General features: G+C 34.7%; 1 protein-coding gene across 1 annotated transcript in view; it reads right to left on the bottom strand.

The window, feature by feature from the left end:
• LOC145089998 (high mobility group B protein 3-like) overlaps positions 1 to 25,106 on the bottom strand; it is a 52,811-nt gene extending 27,705 nt beyond the window's left edge. The window contains exon 1 of the mRNA XM_079028358.1: positions 25,047 to 25,106. Within this exon, the coding sequence (XP_078884484.1) occupies positions 25,047 to 25,106 (60 nt within the window). The remainder of the gene's footprint in view (positions 1 to 25,046) is intronic.
• Between the last annotated feature and the right edge of the window lie 223 nt (positions 25,107 to 25,329).

Here is a 25,329-nt window from a genome sequence, read left to right on the forward strand (position 1 = left end):
ATGACACGCAAATGCGTGTCAAGGAAGGCCTTTTTATAAAGAAAGATGACACACTTTTGCGCGTCGTAAATTTACGACATGCATTTACGACGCACGTTTATGACCCACAATGCGTGTCAAGGAAGGCCCTATCATAAAGAAAGACGACACACATTTGCATGTCGTTACCTTACGACGCTTATTTACGACTCGCATTGCGTATCATTAAAGACCCTATCATAAATGAAGATGACACGCATTTGCGTGTTATAAACTTCAATAACCATTTACAATACGTATTTACGACACACATTTACGAATAATAAGAAAACAATTCATTTCATACGCTAAATGTATTAACATTTAAGCTGAATCGCAATCAATTATCTCATTATACAATATAATGTATAGAAAAAATCTCTATAAATTTGACCTAAAAAGTTTACTCGATAACTAATGGAACATTAGAAAGGATTAAGATACATGAATTAACTTTCAGTAAATCAAGAAGCACCATCACATCATCCTGTATGAAATACCAAACCCAACAAGATCAGACAATCTGCATCCAAATACATGAAGCAAATTCAATAAGACATATGGAAAGAACATTCTATTAACAAAAAAACCAAAATGATGTCTTTATCTAGAAAAGGAAAGTTTCTTTTGTGTTTGTTTTTTTTTCATTTTTTTTAGAGCTTAGAAGGTTAATGCTTTACACATGACATGATTACTAACCTAAGACCTTGTACAACAAGTGCATGTCGTGCCCTATTTCTAGCAACCACCTGTAATTTATTAAAAAAACAAGGTCAAACCTAATAACAAAGTAAGCCCCTGCTCCTTTTTCCCTTTAGCATAGGTAAATAAGGATGTCTATCTGGATAAAGCTTGTTCGTTTTCTAGACTGTAAGAGGATTTTTATGGATTCATTAAGTCCATGAAGTCAAAATGAAACAAATACTAATAGTTTTAATGAAGTACATGACCAAAATCAAAATGAGAATATAATATAATAAATAAAAAAAGAATGAGACCTGACTTGTCCCAACACTGTAGCAGGAACAATGAGTTCCTTCTTATTTATTCAACTCAGATCCTATTTATAAAATAAATGCAATATAAAATAAATGCAAAAAAAAAACATATATAATTATAAATAATTGAACATGGTTTGTGTATTAAAATATATAGCGTGACTAGACGGAACTTGAAGTTCTTCGTGATAAACCTTCAAATGAGAAATTAGATGTTTACAGTTTTGGTGTGATTTTATGGAAGCTTGCTACTTTGCAACAACCATTGGGTAACTTAAATCCTGCACAGATTCGATTTTCATATTTATTGCCAAAATACACAAATAAATACAATTTGTTTTTTAGGTTGTGACAATTGTTGGGTTCAAATGCAAGGATTGAGATTCCTTGTGATGTAAACCCTCAAGTGACGATTGAATCTTGTTGGGCAAAGTTAGTTCAAAGTCTATAAACTTAACTTAATTATTTACTATTTTTTTATGCTCTAAATTTTCTTAATTAATTAATTAATTAAATTTTGATTAAGTAAACCATGGAGATGCCATTATATTATGTCAATTTTCTTTGAGAGATGGTTTTTGTGGATCTCTTCAAGGGAATTGGACATTCCAGTCATAATACTCCTAGTCATCAATGAACATTGAGTTATTAAGATCACATAGAAATAAAAAGTAGATTTATTTTCTTCATATTTTAGCTAAATAATGAAGATATAACCAAAATATTTTTCTTTTTCGGACAATTAAAAATCAACATTTAAATTTCAAAAAGACCTCTACACATATCTTGGGTTGCAAGTTCAATGACGACAAGTTCATAATCAAATTTCGTGTCTTCAAAATTTACCATTTAAAAAAAAGTATTACTATACAATGCATGTTTTTGATTTTTTTTTTGTTTTGTTAATTCAAATTTCAAAGGGAAAACAAATTATTTATAATGGTTATGCCAAGTTATAGAAAGTATTGTCGCTTACTCTAATTAATGTTAGAGAAGGGACCAAAATTGGCAAGTTGTAGACAATATGGTGGTCATTCTCTAAAAAAGGTAGATAGATAACAAAAACCGTTAGTCAAAAACATTTATATGCATATCTTATTCGTTTCAAGTCGGATTGACGTGAAGTTTTTTCTAATATGTAGTTTACAGTTTGTACATAAATTTAGAATATAAATTTGTCATTTTTTAGGTTTATATTCATTGACTTACAGTCCGCCAAAATCGAGATATCAAAGCTGAAAGTTTTTAGTTTTTCAGCTTTTTGCATTATGTGAAAATTTTAAAACATGCATATGTAATTTGTTTGAAGTCGGATTGACATGAGGTTTTTTCCAACTTGTAGCCTACAATTTATATATGAGATTAGACTATAATCTTTTCATTTTTGGTTTAACATTCAGTAAATTACAGTTCCCCGAAGCCGGGATATCAAAGCTGAAAATTTTCAAGTTTTCAGCTATTTGTTTTTGTACTTTGTATTATGTGAAAATGTTAAAACATGCATATCTCAATCATTTAATGTCGGATAGACATACAGTTTTTCCAGAGTATAGTTCAGAGTTTTTTACATGATTTTAGACTATAGTTTTGAGTTTATATTCAATGACTTACAGCTCCCCAAAGTTGAGATATCAAAGCTAGAAGTTTTTAGGTTTTCAACTTTTTTGTATTCTATGAAAATTTTAAAACATGCATATCTAGAAGTTTTTAGGTTTTCAACTTTTTTGTATTCTATGAAAATTTTAAAACATGCATATCTATAATGTTGTCATTTTTGGTTTAATATTTAGTGAATCATAGTCCCTCGAAGTCGGGATATCAAAGCTAAATAATCTCAATTTTTTAGCTATTTGTTTTTATACTTTGTATTCTATGAAAATGTTAAAACATGCGTATCTCATTCGTCTAAAGTCGGATTGACATGCAATTTTTTCCAGATTGTATTTATAGTTTCTACATGACATCAAACTATAATTTTGTTGATTTTGGGTTCACATTTAATGACTTACATTCTCCCAAAGTCGTGATATAAATATGAAAATTTTCAAAGTTCAATCCACTAACTTGCAAGTAGTTACCAAAATTTCTGGTTTTTCCGATTCTAAATTCACTTTACCCGGTTCCACCCTACCTACTTTGATTTTTCTGCCTTTTTGGTTCTAGACCCACTTTATCCAATACTGTACTCGGAACCGTACTATAACCGATTCCTATATACCGGTTTGGTTTTCGGTCCTACAAAATCCCATTAACCAGTTCTAGGTTTTCCGGGTCTGGGTCCATCCGGGTTGGGTTTGGACCCAGTTTCATCCCTAGCAGTGGTGGTGACTACTGGTAGTGGTGGAATCTGGTGGTGGTTTCTGGGAGAGAGAGAGAGAGAGAGAGAGAGAGAGAGTGAGTGAGTAAGTGAAAACTGGTGGTTAGGTTAGTAGTAGTGAGTAGGGTGATTATCCATAAGACGAAGAAATTGCAACGTAAATGTACATTTAAAAGAATACAAAAAAACACCGTTATGTGTAATATATTAATAGAATATTTTTAAACTATTCATATTATAATATTATGGTTATACATACTATATTTTAATGAGAAATATCATATTAGAATAATATAATAGAACTTTATGAGAAATATCATATTAGAATAATATAATAGAACGATAATTTTATTTAGAGAAAATAATTATAATAGCAAAAATTTCTAAGATTTTCTACAAAATATCCAAAAGTTTATAAAATGACCAAAATAGTCATGATTTTCGCAAGTTGTGACCTTTGAAAATCTCAAGTTTTTTTACCAACTTTAAACATTCACAATTCTTTTATATAAACTTCGTTTGAGTTAATGTTTTTTTTCATTATGTTTTTTGTAACGAGAGTTTTCCGTGAACATACTACACTCCAAATTTCAATGTCCGTAAGTCATACATTTTAGCTCCAAAATAGACTACCCAATGAAATATATATATATATATATATATATATATATATATATATATAGAGAGAGAGAGAGAGAGAGAGAGAGAGAGAGAGAGCTAGGTTCAGGTGTTTAAAGTAATTATTCTATTATTGTATGCATAAATGTGGGCCAATCAAAATCTAAAATAAAAATAAATAAATAAATAAGGATAAATACGTAATTTGATAATTAGTTTCCACAAATAATATCCTATAATTATGGTAATTTGATATTAATCATGTATATTTATAGATGATAATTTTAGGGTTTCCATTTTCCAATTGACTTCTCAGCCAAGATCAAAATCCCGATTTCTCGACATCAACACATCACTCATCAGCTTCGTGACATTCGTCGTACGTCGATACTCGATTGCCTGTCCGTCTTCACCGAATCACCGTCTCTAGTTGTCTTCACCGTCTTCGGTCGTCTTCCTCGTCTCCGTCACCGTTGCATCCCTCAAATTTTAATTCAATCGTTTCCTTATTATAAAGGTCTCGAGCAGAAGGGTATTCAGATCATACAAATCTAGTTAAGGTTAGTAAAATTCATCGATTAAGATCCATTATTTTATCTACTCATCGATTTTGGAATCCAAATAAGAATCATAAAGTATTTTATCTGTTTAGAATCGATTGCAATCAAATTTTCTTTCTGCTATTTGTGATTTTGGAGGTTAATCAGAATCAACAATCATTTTTTTCTGTTATTGATGCTTGTATTGTTGTGTTTCTTCAATTGGCACTTCAAGTTCGTTTTTATTATTTTCTTGACCTAGAAATTGGTTTTCTAACCGGTACAATTCTTCAGATCGAAATTTGCTTAACATTCAAAACTTTATTTCGTTTAGTTTTGTAACATATGTCATTGTTAATGGAGATGTTCAAGCATCTGGCACTAGCACTGTAACCAAGAATAGAAACGAAGTGATTTCTGTTTTTGTTACTAAGACACACACACACATACACATACATAGAGAGAGGGGATGCTTTTAACCCTTCAATTCGATTATAGTATGAAGGAGCTGTGATTCTTGGTGGTTGTCAATTGATAATTATGAAAAGAAGTGAGAACATCAATTCTGCATAACTAAATTAGAAAACTGAGACAAATTTGATTGTAAATTGTTTATATTTAACTTCCAATAAAATTGAATTGTGTATCTATTATGATACATGTAACGCCTGTGTTTCTGGGCTTGTCATTAATGTTGATGTAATAGTCTGGGTTAACCTTTGTAACCCGTTATGAAATAATAGAAGTGTATTATTTGAGTATTATGTTTTTTGCGCTTAATTGTGTGTCTTAATGTGATTAAGAATAAAAATAAGCGTCAAAATGAAATATTAGATACAGACAATATATATAGATAATGTTGTAGTAGTTGAAACGAGGTTTCCAAATATATAAAGAATGCCGAAATTCGAGTTATAACGAAGAAGTTATGACCTGTCGAAGTTTCGTGACGGAACCGGCAACACTGAATGACGTAAAAAGTGAAATTTATGTTAGATCGATATTTATCCCTAGAGATCTAAACGAAAGTCGTAGAGTTTGTTAAACCGAGAGCGTGCATAAAAAGAATGCCCAAATCTGACTTCGTATGAGGAAGTTATGATTTTCCGAAGTTTCAGCTTAGCAGTATGCAGCCCGAATACTCGAATCGAGATCGAGTGATTGTTGTTCTAAACAATATAAACAAGAATCGAAGACCTCATTGATCGTAGTGCATTGGTGAAAAGACAGACGAAAACGGACGTCATATGAAGAAGTTATTAATTTATAACGGAGTTTTCCTGTCCCGGTCTACTAAAAATAAATAATAAAAATAAAATTCAAAATTAGCTGACGGAGTCAAAACGAAAGTTGTAGAGTATAGTCTCACTTACGCGTGGATATAAAGAACGTCGAAAACGGAGTTCGTATGAGGAAGATATGAGCGTGAATATAAAGAACGTCGAAAACGGAGTTTGTATGAGGAATATATGAATTTTTGAAGTTTATTAAATAATTAATATATAAATTTAATTATTAATCCGATATTATCCGAAGGGGAGTCACCGGACTTATCCGGGTAACGCCCAACATAAGACTGTACGCCCAGCGTACAACGAAGCATGACGCGCCTCGCACTCGAGGTCTTCGGTAACGTAAGCAGTGACGAACTTCCGAGGATAACGGGAATGAGTAATAGGGTTATTATTGGTTGGTGAAATTAAATATAATTATTTATTGTGGGTTGAAAACCCTATATGCTCACCAGGCTCCCAAGCCTGACCCACTCAGTTTTATTTTTATTACAAGAAGTGGCGCAAGGGCATAAGATGGATGAATCATTGAGTTGTTTTGTTTACAAGTCTGTATATGTATATATATTTGTTGAATGACTTGTAATGTTATCGTTTATGCTTTATGGTCTGTATCGGAACATGACATCCCGAGTTTTGATTATATAAAGAAAATGCATCTCTTGATGAAAAGCTTTGATAAATATTATTTTATCATATTTTGTTTTGGGAACAAATTCCGCAACTCTTTTAAATCAAAAGGATTTACTCTGAAATTATTTTAAAAAAAAGCATAAATGAAATTGGTCTTTTCTGGTCGTGATTTTGGGGATGTCATAGTTGGTATCAGAGCATTAGTTTAAGCGAACTAGGAATTTGTAGGATTTCGAGACTTAAACTTAGAATGCTAAGTGGAGATTCTGAGATGTGTGTCTGTTATAATATAGCCACGAGCACTAGTATATTTTAGGAAGCTACCTAAAATGTTTTTATGTGCTAAATGATATATGTTTCCATATATGATATTATTTGTTCGGATCTATGGTCTGTTGCCGACCGGATCTAGAAACCTTATGTGTGTAGGATTCTAAGCGTATGTCTATGTTATTAGAAATAGCATGTAAACGTTTCGGAGTAATAAGGATGATCTGAATATCTATCGTGAATGAGGATCTAATTTTACCTTATTCGGTGTGTAGATCAAAAATGGTAAGAATTAGAAGTGACGTTGGAAACGCGGATGAGAACAGGAATCAACCACCAGTGATTGAGCAAGCACCTGTTGTAGCAGCAGCACCAGAACCAATAATGATGGCTGGGGTATAAGCCATGATTCGGGCTATGTTAGCTGAACAAAGGGATGAAATGTGATAGATGTTGCATGATAATAGGGACGAACCTATCATAACTATTGAGGAACCCGAATTGATTCCCGAGCAATCGGAGGAAAGGAACAATAGTCGCATGGTGAGTCAAGTTGGGACTAAAGGAGAAAGAAGGAACGATCCGGAAAGGAGAAACAATAAGGATGGGCGAATGTACAAGAATTTCTTGGGCGCCAAGCCGCCAAGTCTTTCTGGAAGCCCAAAGCCTGTTGAGATTATGGATTGGATCTCCGAAATGGAGATGGTATTTGAAAGTTGCAACTATAGCAACAAACAGAAGATTTTCTTTGCAGTTAGACAACTAAAGACTAGAGTCTTGAGTTGGTGGAAGTTGCTGGCAGATACTATGCCACGAGGAGAAGCCCTGAAAATGTCATGGGAGGACTTCTTGGAACAACTAAGGGTGCAATATTGTTCAGAGATAGATCTGATTGATCTGAACAATGAGTTCCAAAACTTGCAGAAGGGGAGGATGAGCATAGATGACTACGCTACTGCATTCACTGAGAAAATGAAGTTATTTGCATACCTAGTGCCAACGGAACTCTCCAAGATTGAGAGGTTCGCTAATGGACTGTCTGCCGACTTTGGGCCGACAGTCAAGATGAAAACCACTCTGAAAACAGCTGTTCGAGCGGCTAAGAATGTGGAGGCCCAACATAAGGAAAATGGTCTGGAAAGGATAGATGTTGGTGAGAAACGGGAGTTCGATGGACCTTCAGGGTCCAACAAGAAAAACAAGTTCTCGAAGTCTAGTTCGAGAGGAGGAGGAGGCGAAGCGAAATGGTGCGACAAATGTAAGAAGAAGCCTCATGGAAAATGTGAGGTAGTGGCCACATGTTTTAAATGTGGAAATCGAGGGCACTATGCCAGTGAATGCACCCTCACTAAGAAATATTGCTATGGTTGTGGTGAGGAGGGACACATGTCGAGGGACTGCCCAAAAAAGAAGGAGGCAGCAAGACCCAACATTCCGCCAAAGCCAAAGGCGAGAGCATTCCAGTGACACTGGAAGCTGCTAAAGATGAAGCTGATGTCGCTTTAGATACCTTTCTCGTTAACAAATTGCCTGCCCAAATTTTATTTGATTCTGGAGCCAGCTACTCCTTTATTTCGCATGAATTTGGTAGAAAATTAGCTTTACCTGTCGATAGACTAGATAATGATTTATTAGTCGAAGTTGCTAGTGGCAAGTTTGTACCTGTTAGCCATCATATGAAAAACAACTTAATTGGCTTGAATGGGAATAAGTTTCGCGAAGAATTATTGCCTATAGAACTTAATGGTTTCGACATCGTGTTGGGAATGGATTGGCTTAGCGCCAATGACGCCGAGATATTGTGCAAGAAGAAGATAGTCAAAGTAAACCCGCCTGGGAAAGAGTTGTTTATGGTGTATGGAGATAAATGCAGAGTAAATTCTGGAATCATTTCATTGATGAAAGCAAGAAAGTGTTTGGCCAAAGGATGTACGTCGTATCTAGAATTTGTGATAGATGCTAAGAAGGAGAAAAAGGCGATGCAGAGCATTCCTGTCGTATGTGAGTATCCGGAAGTATTTCTCGAAGATCTTCCCGGATTACCGCCTGATAGACAAGTGGAGTTTAGAATAGACTTGTTGCCAGGGACGACGCCTATAGCAAAAGCACCTTATCGATTAGCACCGATGGAGATGAAGGAGCTGATGATGCAACTTCAGGAGTTATTGGACAAAGGTTTCATAAGACCTAGTTCATCACCCTGGGGAGCTCCGGTGTTATTCGTAAAGAAGAAAGACGGGAGCATGAGGATGTGCATTGATTACAGAGAGCTGGATAAAGCAACAATAAATAATAGATATCCATTACCGAGGATTGATGACCTATTCTATCAACTTCAAGGTTCGAGCTAATTCTCGAAGATCGATCATAGGTCAAGATATCATCAGCTGAAAGTAAGAGAGCAGGATATAGAGAAGACTGCATTCAGAACACGATATGGGCACTACGAGTTTTTGGTTATGTCGTTTGGACTAACCAATACTCCAATAGCATTCATGGATTTAATGAACAGGGTTTGTAATCCGTTCCTAGATAAATCTGTGAGAGTGTTCATAGATGACATTCTGATTTATTCGAAAAGCCAAGAGGAGCATGGCAGACACTTGCAAGAAGTGTTGGAAGTCTTGAAAAAGGAGAAGTTGAATGCTAAGTTCTCGAAATGTGATTTTTGGATTCGAGAAGTCCAATTCTTGGGTCACATGGTAAACCAAAAAAGGGATAATGGTTGATCCAGCAAAGATTAAAGCTGTAATGAAGTGGGAACAACCAAAAGGTCCCACGGAGATCTGAAGCTTTTTGGGATTAGCCGGATATTACCGAAGGTTTATCCAAGGCTTTTCTTCGATCACTACTCCATTGACAACTTTGACCCACAAAGGAGCTACTTATGCTTGGAGTGATAAGCAAAAAGAAGCATTCGAGAAGCTAAAGAAGAAAGTATGCGAGGCACTGATACTTTCTCTTCCCGATGGAGTTGAGGACTTCGCTGTTTATAGCGATGCGTCTGGGGTTGGATTGGGTTGTGTTTTGACCTAAAGAGATAAGGTGATCGCATATGCGTCTCGACAGTTGAAAGAGCATGAAAAGAACTACCCGACTCATGATTTAGAGTTGGCGGCGGTAGTTTTCGCTCTAAAGATATGGATGCATTACCTCTATGGCACAAAGTGCAAACTTTTCACTGATTGTAAGAGTCTCCAATACCTGTTTGGTCAGAAGGAATTGAATATGAGGCAACGACGCTGGCTAGAGTTACTCAAGGACTAGGACTGTGAGATACTTTACCACCCCTGTAAAGCAAATGTTGTTGCTGACGCTCTCAGTCGGAAAGTCAATCTTGAAACGAAGAGGCCAAGAGCATTGAGAATTGAAGTTGTCTCAACCATTGTGGAAAGTATAAATAAAGATCAAGAGGAAGCTTCTGAGAAGAATGACCGAAAGGGAGACCGTTTGGGAAAAGCGTTGGTGTTCGGTATAAACAGTCATGGACTGAAGGTGTTCCAAGATCGGATTTGGATACCTAAGACAAGAGGAGTCATAGATCTTCTGATGGAAGTAGCTCACAAGACCATGTACTCGATTCATCCCGGTAACACTAAAATGTATAGGGACCTGAAACCCTACTACTGGTGGCTGACGATGAAGCTTGATACTGCAAAGTATGTGGCCAAGTGTGTGACTTGTGCGAGAGTCAAGACACAACATCAGAAACCATATGGGAGTTTAGAACCTTTACCTGTACCTATGGATAAATGGGAAGACATTGCCATGGATTTTGTCACTAAACTGCGCAGAACAAAAAACGGTCATGACATGATATGCGTGGTCGTTGATCGCTTCACTAAGAGTGCGCATTTCATAGCAGCCAATGAGAAATGGTCTATGGATAAGCTCGCGAATTCTTATGTGAAGGAAATTGTGAGGCTTCACGGTGTTCCGTTAACGATTATATCGGATCGTGACAGTCGTTTCACATCAAGGTTTTGGAAACATCTACAAGAGGAAATGGGTACCAAGTTGTGTTTAAGTACAACTTACCATCCACAGACTGATGGTCAGAGTGAAAGAACAATACAAACACTCGAAGATATGCTGAGAGCGTGTTCCCTGGAATTCCTAGGTAACTGGGATGAACATTTACCATTAGTAGAGTTTTCCAACAATAATAGTTTTCACTCAAGCATAAAAATGGCACCTTATCAAGCTTTGTATGGACAGAAGTGTCGTACGCCATCTTGTTGGCTTGAGGCAGGGGAAAAGCAGTTTATGGGACCCGAGATGGTTCATCAAACCGCTGAAAAGTTGAAAATAATTAAGGAAAGAATGTTAGCAGCTCAAGATCGTCAAAAGATCTATGCTGACAACAAGCGAAGACCGATGACTTTTGAAGTTGGAGATTTGGTTTTGCTTAAAGTCTCGTCGTGGAAGGGACTTATTGATGGGTTATAGCTATAAGAACATCCTATGTGCTCATACAAACCCTAATGCTTGGATCTAGGTTTCTCTATTGTACATGCAGTTCATCCAAGACTATAAACCCTAGATCTAGCATATGATAATCAATATAACATATAAATTAGGGTTTAGATCATACCTTGATTGTTATGTAGCAATAACAATCTCAAATCCTCCTTGTATTGACTTTAGAAAGCTTAGAGTCACAAATGTCACTCCTCTAATGGTTCACAAACACCAAGAGCAAGAGGATGAAGAGGAGAAGAGAAGGAGGCTGCCCAAAATGTGTGGAAACCCTAGAAGGAAGCTTGGCCACGTTTTTGGGGCTTAAGGGTTCTTTAAATAGTGAGGCTATTAGGGTTATCTAACAAGGAAACCCTAATTTGGATGCTTAAGCCCTAAGCAACCCATGGGCTCCTTCCTTAAAGGGCTTGGACGATTTCTAATGGGTTTCCCCATAGAATTCGTCCACCCCTTTAATATGGAGTCCATTAGCTCAATATTCAACTATCATATAATTGACAGTTCTAGTCCCTTAAGTTTAATTAATGTCTTTTAGCCACAAACTTAATTCTTATTAATTCTTGACTAATATTAATTAAACAATATGATTTCTCCTTTAATATATTATTCTCATAATACATTAATAAATCATATTTAATACTTTCTCTTCATAATTCATCCTATCAAGTTGCTTTGGTGAAGGCAACCCAAAAGGACCATACACCATTGGGTCAAGTACATACCAAAATAGTTATGGACTTAGACACTAATCGAACAGTCTCCCACTTGGATAAGTCTAATAACTATTCTGGGTATGACTTCAGATCCTGATCTTCAATCGTAGCTTTCCAAAGCCGCTGTCAGCTCTGAACTTATCAGATACGTGCGTCCTTTAGATAAGGGATCATATATTCCTCCATTATAGATATCGTATAGACTGAGACATGGATCTAAATCATTCTCTCTGTCTATGTGATGTTTCCCGAATTCAGATTTATGACGACTGACAACAGACTACAATTGAACACATCAATTTAGTCTCGGCTTGGCCAAGCACTTAGGTGCCATCACTAAATCATCGAGGGGCCCACATATATCGCTTTTATCCTACTTTGGATAAAAGGAACGGATAAACTTCGACTCAATGCTCGCTTTCACTCACTTACCGAATCACACACAACAATATGTTTTATAACACCAAGTTACTGGTGCGTTTACATATTATCAATGTGTAACCGATTCGCAAGATACAACTCACATATCTCGGTTTCAAGAATATAAGATATTATCGTCTCACCAAACACTCAAGACACAATCAATGAAGTGATCCAAGTGAGCGTGGGTTTAATCCAATGCTCAAATCATATTCATAAGCACTCATGAACGTTGCATCAAACAGTTGCTTATGTCTAATGCTCTTTAGACAATCCACACACCAATTCACGACAGTCTTCATTCATATCTACTTCCAACATATGAATGACTGTGGCCCGTTTGAATAATTTGACTGTTCTCAACCAATTAAATTATTCAGGAAGTCAAAACATGCAAAGTGAAACACAAGAATAATACTAATCCCATATGGCCTCAAACCTTTGAGTATAAATAAAACACCTTTTATTTATCACCATATCGATTACTCATTATTTGTTGTTTCGGGTAATCAACTTCTTACTTGAATTATTACTACATTTGTCCCATGCTCTTAGCATGCACACAATGTTTTCCTACGGTTCTTACCTTGTGAAATAGATCAAATGAACACATTTCCAATCATACTCATTTCACAACTCCTAATCCTTTTCATAAGTGAAAGAATATCAAATTCTTGCCACTTCTAGAATATGTTAGATTCTAACATTTTATGCAATGATCCTTTCGTAATGTCACTGCACTAAAGTCACAATGACTATTGCCAATGAAATTACAAAGTCCTCTATCGGAGATTGTTACAAGACAATTCCATAGATATGATGTCTCTCACTCAAAGTACATTCCTTTGAACATCCTTTTGCATAAAATTTCTAATCTAGACATAGACTCTCAATATCCAACTCCCAATATGGAATCATTTCCATATTTTCCGTATGACAAATCATTCTTAATAGAATCTTTTCTATTCATAATAATGTCGATATGGTCCATCCAATACTATACTTCCAACTACTCACAAGCGACCAATCCTCGGCGAACTTTGGATTGTCCTTTGATAGTTGTTTAATTATCTTAGTCAAACTGATTCTTGTTCTTTTTCCCTCTAAATGCGCTAAACATTTGGAAAATTTTAGAATGGTCAAATATCATAGCATTTGCAATCGATCCTAAACCCGAAGCGTATGGGACACGATGCATAATGTCTTACAGGAAGATTTCATACTTTATCAATCTTCTGCCATAATATTTTATGTACTACGTTCTTATAATTCGAACTATGAAGAGGAATGCCGTAATCATAATCGAAATTTAAGAACACAGTATGTATCCTTGACTAAGTTTATTAACATTCCACAACCTAAGCCTTTAGATTTGAAATGAAGCATAATATTCTCTACCTTAATTATAGCAAAACAACTATTCAACCCTTACAACTTTGCAAAGTATGACTCTTGTTTTCTATAATTAATATTGTTAACTTGCAATACTTGCCTTAATAATCATGCAATCATAACATTTATGCTCCCACTATCGTGTTGATTATTACAAACATAACACTTATGCTCCCAATAGCTTTAACATGTATTCAGAAACCAGCTTAACTTCCAGAAAAACAATGCCTATTGAATTTCTTTAAGTTCATATTTCTAATACCCAATGCTTTGATAATCTTTTATCAATGCTTCCTGAACTTATACACCTTTGTCTTAGATAGCTCATATGTGTGTCTTAGACAATTAAGACTAATTGCCAAATCTCACAATTCGAATCATGGAAAGGGATACTGTAACCATAATCGAATATAAGAATGCAATTTTCACAATCACTATCCTCTTACAATCTCTCTTAGTGAAAACATTTCCTCACAGTCATTTTCTTGAAGGAGGGAATATCATGACACTTAAAATTTAATGGTGTATGTGTTCCTATCCATGTGAATCTGTCAAAACCAAAGTTTACGACAAAATCAAACTCATATGGACCGAACTTTCTTAATCTTGATTTCTTGCTTTATGGTAACACAACTGTCCACCATGTCTTCCAAGTAGTTAAGCAGCTCACCCTTTCCTATCAGTGTACTTTCTATTGATCAAGGTCCTTGCCTTTTATGCATTCAAATGAGAACTCATAGACTCACATGCATAATTAACTCAAATCGAACGACACAGAAACAAGCTAATGTCAACACGATAGGTTGTAAACCTCAACTCGTGTGCTAGTGATGATTGATAAGGTTTATTCTTGATTAGTTCTTGAAAATTTTCGAGATCATTAAGACTCCCACTGACTCCTTGACACATAATATTCTTTTGTCAATAAACATTTCTTGACAAACAAATATTCAAGAGTTAGTGTAGCCTTTATCAAGACAAAACATTTCATAAAATTGGTCCTAGTTGGTCTTTGTCTTATCCAAGACATCACAACTTTCCAATTTCAAATGTGCAAGAATAAGAAAACCTTTTTCCAAATTCTACATTTGATGAATGTTATAAACCTTCTTAAGACTTGTCACTCAATATCACAATCTTAACTTTAAGACTTGTTTTGGAATGAAGTATGATTGATTTAAACATTTCTTTAATTCTTAATTCCCCTTCTTAGACATACAATTGTACTAAGATTTACTTAGAGGATCAATTGAGATATGGTTCTTAATCATTAAGACATATCATAAAGTATAAAAGGTACTCTCCCTTCTTCTTAGAATAGAGAAACTTTTATCTTTCTGCCTACTTGATTCTTTTATTCGTTCTACTATTGATTTAAATCTTTTTCAATCAATTCATAATTACACTTAATCTTATAAGCATAATCATATTTACTAATCCTTTAGTAAATCATGATGAATATCTTTGTTACCCTTGTGGTGGACTTGAGCAACACACAACTTTGTGTACTCGATCTCCTAGTCCTTCACTTGACACTTTGTCAACGAATTAGTCTAATTTCCAAATATGAAATTTCTCATTCATCGTGCAACCAAGTTGCATGATTCAAAGTTTCTGTCCAATTGAAACTTGGGTGATGAGAACTTTCCCTATTTGGTAAACTCTTGACATTTCCACTATTAACATAATTAAGAATCACATCCATTCGTTGTAGAAATATGCAAACATCAATTTTTCATAACGATTTCATTGCAAGGAAATAAATAAATAAATAAATGAGTCAAATCAAAATTTTATTTTAGTCATAAAAGCAGCGGAAAACATTTGTCCTTACAATGCAAAATCAACTGAAAAACTATGTAGTCAAATATTCCTAACAATTTTATCATAACTTTCTAAGCTCAAAATCTAATCTTCAAATCCATGCGATCGAGATCCATTTCTTCGTGATTAGACTCATCTTGCTTTTCCAGTAAGCTTCCTCTCTTTTCACTGATCCTGCAAAACATTGAATGCAATCTTATCACATTATGTATTAAGAATCAACGAATAGGAACTTAACGGAGTTAGATAGTGGATTTTACTTGAAGCGCAGCCATACTCTTTGACTCTCCCATCTTTGGTCTCTTCAGGCTCTTAGGGCAGACTTGTATCTAACGCCCTTTCACTTGGCAACAAACGCAGGTCGGTTCTCCTAGAACGTCCTCGGAAGCATGGTTGGTCGAATTTCCCAACAAATATGCTCCATCGCTTTTCCAAATCATTTCTGATTCAGCAGCAATGAGCATGTAAGTTAGGTCAATGAGGTTTTCGTCATGATCCATCATATAATACTTTCTTTTGAACTCATTATATGATTCAGGTAGTGACTGCAGAACCCAGTTCACAACCAACTTATCAGGGAATGACGCACCCAACATTATCAACCTATCGATGTGTGATTTCATTCCTAAAACGTGGGCACACACGGGTTTACCATCTTCATGTTTCATTTCCAATAGGGCTTTAGTGACATTGAACCTTTCAATTCTTCGATCTTGTGGGTTAGGGAGAATAATTGGAGGAGGTGGAGGAAGTGAAGCATGATTTCTTGTTCCTCGATCAAATCGTGGAATATCATCTTCATGTGGAATGCTTGTTCCACGGGATTTGGGAAGACCATAGTTGTCGTACATTGACATCTACAAAACGAGAAAAAACAAATTCAAGTTAGTTGATTGATCGAGTCCTTAATAAATCACCCAAATGAGATACTAAGGCTAGGACCCAACACAATATTCCACACCTCGGGAGAGGGAGGCCGTAACCCAAATTGCAGAACATTTCAAGGTAAGTGAATGACGATTCACTAATTTCCACCACGAAAAACGAAAAAGAATTCAAGTTTTAAATCTATGAAAACTCCTAGATCCTTTGAGATTCATTGAACTTTCAATGGCATGTTTAAATCTCGATATGCCCCTATTGTTTGTGACTGGGATGCTGAGGATCACAAAGCGGGTGTGAATAACCATGCAAACTTACATGGTGCCCTCACATGTTACAGTCACCTATTCGATGTGCCGGTAAACCACACACGCTCCACCGAACTATGACCAACATTGAGTCACCCTTTTCTACCTTTCCTTAGAACCATTTAGTGTGCCGGTAAACCACACACGCTCCACTAACGTCTTCGCAAGGGCACAAAGTGTAATTTCATGGAATTGCATCAATTCACTTTTGCCTAAGTAACTAAGATTGGGAATTTTATGAAAACATTAAGTTACTTTTATACTTTATTATACTTATAATGGAAGGTTTCGTCCTATCCTATCCGTTCGGCTAACGACCCTCCACTGGTCAAGAGTGCGGTGGGTAAGAGTGGATACCCATTCAATCACCATTTTATAGGCAATTTCCTTAAACACCCCTTATAGACTAGCTTCGTGAATGAGGCCTACTAACGGTAAGACTGACTTTTACTCATATATATATATATATATATATATATATATATATATATATATATATATATATAATGTTAGACTTTTAATGTTATATATAGTATAGGGTGTATTTTACACTTTTAAAATACTAGGTGGTCAAATTTAACAATTATACTTTTAATTCAATTAAAGTGTAAACCAAAACTTTATGGATTTATTAAACCTCTTTTAATTATACACCTTAATTAATTAATACAACCATAAGGGTGTGATATGAACTTTTCAAAACATCACTAGGGTTTTAGAATTTAACATTCCTAAATTAAACTTTTAATCAACTTTTAAATTCCAAAACTTGAGGGAAAGTTTTGAACCATTTCAAAACATTAGGGTTTAGAATTTAAATATACATCAAAACTAAAATTTTAATCAAAATTTAAATTCCAAAACTTGAGGGCAAGTTTTGAAACCTTTTTCAAAACATTAGGGTTTCAACTATTTAAATTTCAAAACAAAACTTTTGAGTTCAAATTTAAACTATAAAACCTAAAGTGGAAAATTGAAACTTTTCAAAACACAAGGATCAAATAACAAATAATATAAATTAAACAATTAAGTTTATCATTATCTATATTTGACCTAATTTCAATTTCTTGCAAAATAAGTTACCCAATTAATACAAATAATCAACTTTAATCATATAAGGAAGTTATTATCTAATCAATTGGTAATTATCTTTTGTTTAATCAAGGATATACTCATACATATGTATAAAATCAGATTATAATGAACTAAAACAGATAAGGCAAGTATCCATGAGAAAAACAACAAGAAATCCCGAAATCCCCTCTTTCTGACGCTTGAACTCGCCGAGTACCACACTGGACTCGCCGAGTTGAGGCCTACTTGCCGAGTACACTGTGGTACCCGCCGAGTTCATCAGGCAGGATGTCCAAAAACGATTTTTGCAACTTGAATAAACACATGATGCATCAATACAATAGAAACCAATCAAGGCTCTGATACCACTGATGGGTTATAGCTATAAGAACATCCTATGTGCTCATACAAACCCTAATGCTTGGATCTACGTGTGTATAAATATACGTGTATATCTATGTTATCTGTTTATTTTGAATGAGTGTCTTATCAGTTTTTAAGTTTCATATGAATGCATATGTATGTTGTTATCTACAAAATATTGGGTAGAACTTGGGTAGATAGTTGATGTGTGATAAACTGATGAAAGGTCTCGATGTGATTATGATCTAGTCATTCAGCAGAATATGGATGACGACCACAAAATCTTTCTAGACTGTCCTGTGGAATGTTGGTAGGCTCATAACCTATAGGTGTTGGTGAACTTGGGTGTTCATTTACTGTATTCTATCCCCCTCATGGTTGCCTTAGGAAATTTATTGTTGAGTTACTTGATCAGAAGATGATCGGACAACACTATAGCTCTAAGAGTAGTATTTTTTGGTGAAACCGGGAGATCTTCACAAAAACCCGGCTTCTCGCGGGCAGAGTTTTGGCTCGGAAACTTTACTTCTCGGGATCCTAGGGGCTTCGGGACTTGCTTCAGGTCTCGAGAATGATACCGGGGCTTTGGGGAATAAGTTGCACACAAAATGAGGCAATAACAAGTGAGAGAGAAGAATTTGAGCACTAAAACTCGGCAGCCCACGACATTTATTTATAGTGTGCTGAGCACCGGATTACGTTGGGCGTACTCAAAGGTTACGCAGGGCGTAACACCTCGTCAACATGTATGTCGGGTGTACTCCTGGTATGCTGGGCTTACCGGGTGGATAAGATCGGGTGAGTCATGGATTCGGATATTATCCGAATATATAATAAAAGTTATGTATTTTAATTATTTAAAAACTTCATATAATCATATCTTCCGCATACGAGCTCCGTTTTCGATGTTCTTTATATCCATGCATATGTGAGACTAAGCTCTACAACTTTCGTTTAGATTCCATCGGCTAATTTTGACTTTATTTTAATTATATTATTTTTTGTAGGCCGGGACAGGAAACTCCATTAGAAATTCATAACTTCTTCATCCGACGTCCTTTTTCATTTGGCTTTTCACTATTGGACTACTATCGACGAGATCTTCGATTCTCTTTTAGATTGTTTCGGCCAAATATTACTCGATCTCTATTTCGAGATTTGGGCTGCATACTGCTAAGTCGAAACTTCGAAAAATCATAACTTCCTCATACGAAGTCAGATTTGGACGTTCTTCTTATGCACGCTCTTGGTTTAACTTATTCTACGACTTCCGTTTAGATCACTAATGCTAAATATCACTCTATTGTAAATTCACTATTTACGTCACGTAGTGTCACGCCTGTTCTGTCGTGAAACTTCGACAATTCATAACTTCTTCGTTATAACTTGGATTTCGGCATTCTTTATATATTCTAGAACCTTTCCACGACCACTACCACATCGTTCATAGATATCAGGCTTATCTAATATTTTATTTTATCGCTTATTTTTATTCTTATTTCAATTTAGCAACACAATTAAGTATAAAACACATAATACTCAAATAATACATTCTTATTATTTAAAAATGAGTTACAAAGTCTAACCTTGACTATTACATCATCACTAATGCCTAGCCTGGAAAAACGGGCGTTACAAGTAGAACCATCAAAACATGCTAGTATTCACTTGTAATTTGTTGTTCATAAGCTTTTGAAATATATACCAAATATATGTTCAAAGGTGAAGAAAATAAGGGACATTATTTGACATCAAAATGCAAGAGAATGGAGGAGAAGTAAGGACTTAAACTTCAAAAATATGGCAGCACTTTGGAGCCTTTCATGCTAACGGCTTTTACTCCAAAGAAGAAGGAGAATGAGGCTTGCATGAAGTGTATCAAAAACCCTTTCATGCGCTCTCTTATATAATGACCAAAAAGTAATGGAAGACCATAAAGCAAAAGAAACATGGGATATGTTTCTTACAAGCATGGTAGGAAATAATAAACAATTGAAAAGTAGACCATGCTAGTTTGTTCATATTTTCAAAAATAGGCAAGACAACAAAACATAAAAGAAGCTTGTCCCTTAGCTATTTGATATATATATATATATATATATATATATATATATATATATATATATATATATATATATATATATATCAATCATTTTTATAAAGAACACCCAACATATATATACTTATATAACAAGTCATGTATAAATATCTTATTTTATCTAAAATTATCTTTTATATAAATTGTAACTAGCTTATTAAGATATATAAATATAACTTACGAATAATCATAATTTATGATATATTTCATAAGTTGTTATTTCTCCAATAAGTATTATTTCCACAAATAATAAATTCTCAATTTGTAAAATATTATTTCCATGAAATAATAATTTTCCAATTAAATACAAATGTTGATATATTTATTAATAATCAAATTATACTAATAAATAATCAATTGATGGTTACTTGCTATATTGTGTGACCCTATGAGATCATATATTATTAGCAATATCATTCTATAATGACTTTTGGACATACTAGATCTTTCAATCTCCCACTTGCACAAGACTCATCATAGTTTGATATAAATTGTGATGAAAATAGACGTTGGATGAAGAAGTTATGAATTTTTAACGGACTTTTCCTGTCCCGGCCTGTTAAAAATATAACTTTAAAAATGAATTTAAAATTAGCCGACGGAGTGTAAATGAAAGTTGTAGAGCATAATTTCAACTATGCGTGCATATAAAGAACGTAAAAAACGGAGCTCATATGTGAAAGATATGAATTTTTGAAGTTTTGGGCACAAACTTCGAGGTTGGACCGAAGTCGTAGGCCCAGTGTACACGAGACTACTACGCCCAACATACTTCACACCTATCCGATCTAGAGTCAGCCACGTCGCCCTTTCCTTCACATGAAGACACCTATCACTATTGATGACACGTCCGAGACCTAGGAACCGAGCAGGTGCCACGCCTCGTATGCCTAACGTACCGAAGTACGCCTAACGTACTTCGATGCTTTGGCCACCTATAAAAGGTGTGTGGGATTTCCGAGTTTATTTTACATTTTTGAACTCTCTTTCACTTTCTACTTATTCTCTAGCCACTCTAAACCACCCCGAAGCCTAGGAAACATCCCTAACACCCGAAGCAAGTCCCGAAGCCCCAAAGATCCTGAGAAAAGAATTTTATCCGTCGAAACTCTGCCCGCGTAAATCCCAAATTTCAACTAAAATCCCCGGTTTCATCAAAGAAAGTCATTTTTAGAGGTGAAGTGCTGCCCAAATTATCATTTTATCAATCGGTTATTTCATGGTGAGTTCAATACAGGGACAATTGTATGTTATGTGTTATATGTGCAATGTGCTTTCCCGTGTTACTATGATAATGAGGTATACCTTTGACCACGAAGTGAATGACTAAGCATCACTTGGGTATTGGTATATAGCCTTTGACCATGAAGTGAATGGCAATTGTATGTTATGTGTTATATGTGCAATGTGCTTTCCCGTGTTATTATGATAATGAGCTATACCTTTGAGCACGAAGTGAATGACTAAGCATCACTTGGGTATTGGTATGTAGCCTTTGACCATGAAGTGAATGATTAAGCATCACTTTAGCAGAAGGCTAGGCAGGGCTGAAAGCCTATAAATTGCTAGCCAACGATAATTTGAAATTGTATTTTCTATGCCACTTGGGCTAAAGTCTTATTGACTTATATCATTTTGAAATTGTTGTATCTCATTGATTGCAAATCTTTGAATCAAATTATTCGTTGATATGAAAAGTCTGGCATATGATACTCATTTGCCTTTGTTGTTCTTTGTCCCTCTTTGTTTCGGTCATATTGATATGTATATATATATATATATATATATATATATATATATATATATATATATATATATATATATATAGAGGTAGGTTCAAATATTTTTCACATCTATTATGTGCTAGAATGCACTAATAGGAATTTAGTAATAATTATATGTATATTAAATGTTATCCATAATTATAACTCATTTTGATGGAAACTAATTAAATTCGTTATTAATGTCATCAATAATATTCTTTCAGAATGAATTTGTATCTAGAACAATGAGAGTGTATTCCAACATAATGAGAGTGTATATTCTAGTTGAATACACTCTCGTTCTTCATTTTCTATGCAATTTTATTATATTTTAAGTGAGTGAGTCCTAAAATAAAAAACGAACTCATATATAAAAACCTATATGCGAATTTATTCTGAAAGAATGTTATTGTTGACATTAGTGATGGGTTTAATTAATTTCCATAAAAATAGAATTATAATTATGGATATCATTCAATATACATACAATAATGGAAATCATTTAATATCTATATTTATTTAATTAAATAATCATTTAATTTACTAAATTCCTATTGGTGCATTCTAGCACACAGTAAATGTAAGAAACAAAATAACCTAGTCCTATATATATATATATATATATATATATATATATATATATATATATATATATATATATATATATATATATATATGGCATATCGTTATATTGTAGCTGTTATTGAACTCACTAAGCATCACTCGCTTATCCCTTTCAGTGTTTATTTTTTGTAGGTGATAAGCATCCAAAATAGTTATGTAATGTTAGAAGATGTAGAATAGATAATATTGTAGCTTTTGTATTTAGTGTATAAAACTTTGTAAAAACCTTGTTAGTCGGTTTGTATCCAGTCTTTTGTAACAAAACCATATATGTAAAATAATTTTATAAATATGCATGTAGCATGTTTGGAGTAATAATGTTAAGTTTCAAAAGGGGTCTTTAAGTCATGGTATCAGAGCAGTAGTTTAAGTGAACTAAATACCACGGATTGGTATTTAGACTTAAACCGTCGGAAGTTCAAAATTTGAACGAATTCATTAGGAGTATATGGATACAAACCATAGGAAAGAATTAACTATAATATTGGATAATTATAAATCTTAATATTTTAAAGTACTAAGCTACTTCAAATTTTTTAGAGCATTAGTTTAAGCCAACTAGAAATTGTAAGGATTTCTAGGCTTAAACGTGAATTGCTAAGTAATGATGGTACGATGTGTGAGTAGTATACTTTAGGTTGAATACCTCACTTGCTATAGTGTGCACTAGCATAATTTAAGGGAGATGCCTTATATGCTAATATGTGCTAAAAGATAAATAAAATACCCGAAATCGCAAGCACGACTGGGAGATACGTAGTGTTACTCTTTCTATTCCGAAGCATCCACGTGTTGGTAGAACTATTTATGTTTCTTCTATTCCATCGACATGAAACTTTTCGAGGTGATAAGTTGACTTACGATAGTTGACATCGATAACTTCATAAATAAACAGTCAAGGGATATCGTAAAATAAAATCTATCAAGTGATACCGTAAATAGTGTATTAATACCTATAGAATGGTGTTGTACATTCAAACTATGTTTGATGAAATAGTAACACCTTTGGAGGAATGTTGTGTGTTCAAAGTACATTCAGACGAGATGAATGTTTTCGTGTAATCCATGAAGTTGTTCCACCGCTGACCAGATTCAAGTAGTGATTGCTTACAGAGTTAAAAGAGCTGAAGATGGTGATAAATACTTTGACGATATCGAAATTGATGTTGTGCAAGATTTAGAAGAATTCAATGAAGATCGAAGGAAAGGTTAACAAAAATTTTCAGACTTAATAGGCCAAGACCTTGCCTAACATTTTGATATAGTATGCAATTTGAGTAGTATGGTAAGAGCTAATATGTAACCCTATACAAGATGCTCAGACTTAGTATTTAATAATACCGAGTGACAATTGACTTCTATAACATCCTTATAAAAGTTCCATAATGTGTTAAGCCGACTTTAACATACATGATTAGGATGATTGTGAAAGGCTGAATGAATTACTAGTGAGAGTAAGGTAGAGTATATAGTTGAAGAAGATATACACTCATAGTATTGTATGAGAAGAGATGTTGTTGTTAGGAATGACAGAGAACCAAGTCGAAGCTAGTAGAACATGCTGAGATGTAGTTAAAATGCAGACTTCCTGGGATAGATTCCTATGAAGTAGACTTAAAAGATACACCCATGAGAAGAAAATTTTTCTCGTATAAAGGAATGACGATGTCATGAAATGATAATGAAATGAATAAATGTGCATGGTGACTTGCATATATGAGTTATAAGATTGTAGTTGGAGACCGTTTGTCTCCACACTACTAACTAAATTCTGGTATAGTGTGTCTTGTAAAGTAGACACCACCTGAGAAATAATTTATATGACGAATTTGGAAGTAAAATTCCTATTGGCCTAGGAAAAGTATTAGGATATGCTAGATCAAACATATGCGTAAAAAGGATTCTAGAAGGCAAGTATAAGACATCCAAGATACGTTTGATAGAAATGTGAAATCCCTAGTTGAGTCTAGGAGAAATTGTTTTATGTTCTTGTTTGAAAACACTCAAGTGTGATAAGTTGCCTTGTGAAAACTTATGTATGGTGACTTAGGAACTGCGAGACAATACTTGGGACGAGTATGAGTAGATATGAATAGTAGTAGAGGCCTATACTACTGGAAGCATAGGACTTACACTTGGATCAGGGAAAGTCACAAGGTTACCAAGAAGCTGGTAATCGATTCCGTTTTTGTTCGTGTATGTTATTACCTTTGTTTCAGTGATGACTAAGAAGATGATTTTCGTTCAGACCTTAGTGGTCATAAAGAATCGATTCCGATTAATATAAATCTGCGAAGTGAGTTGATTAGTTCAGAGAACCATGTCCTATGTAGCGACGAAACTTCAATTGGAAGATTGAAGAAGGTGATGGTCGAGGTAGTCGATAAAAGTATAAAAACCTTCATTAAAGGATTAAGTAACCATTAGATTCTCAATGTAGTTCAAGCAATCATCAACCTGAATGTCCTCCAACGGGACCATGGTCGTCTCATCGGCTACACACTTCCTCAACTGGGACACATGGAAGGTGTTATGAATCTGGCTCACTTCTGCAGGCATCTCTAACCGATAAGCTACCTTACCCACTCAAGTGGTCACTCTGAAAGGACTGATGTATCTAGGGCCCAACTTGCCCCGCTTCCTGAATGGGATAACCCCTTTCCATGGGGATACCTTAAGGAGAACGAAATCTCCAACCTGAAAC

This window comes from Lactuca serriola, chromosome 2 (genome assembly GCF_051521515.1).
Source record: "Lactuca serriola cultivar US96UC23 chromosome 2, Lser_US96UC23_V15, whole genome shotgun sequence".
Classification (NCBI taxonomy): Eukaryota; Viridiplantae; Streptophyta; class Magnoliopsida; order Asterales; family Asteraceae; genus Lactuca; species Lactuca serriola.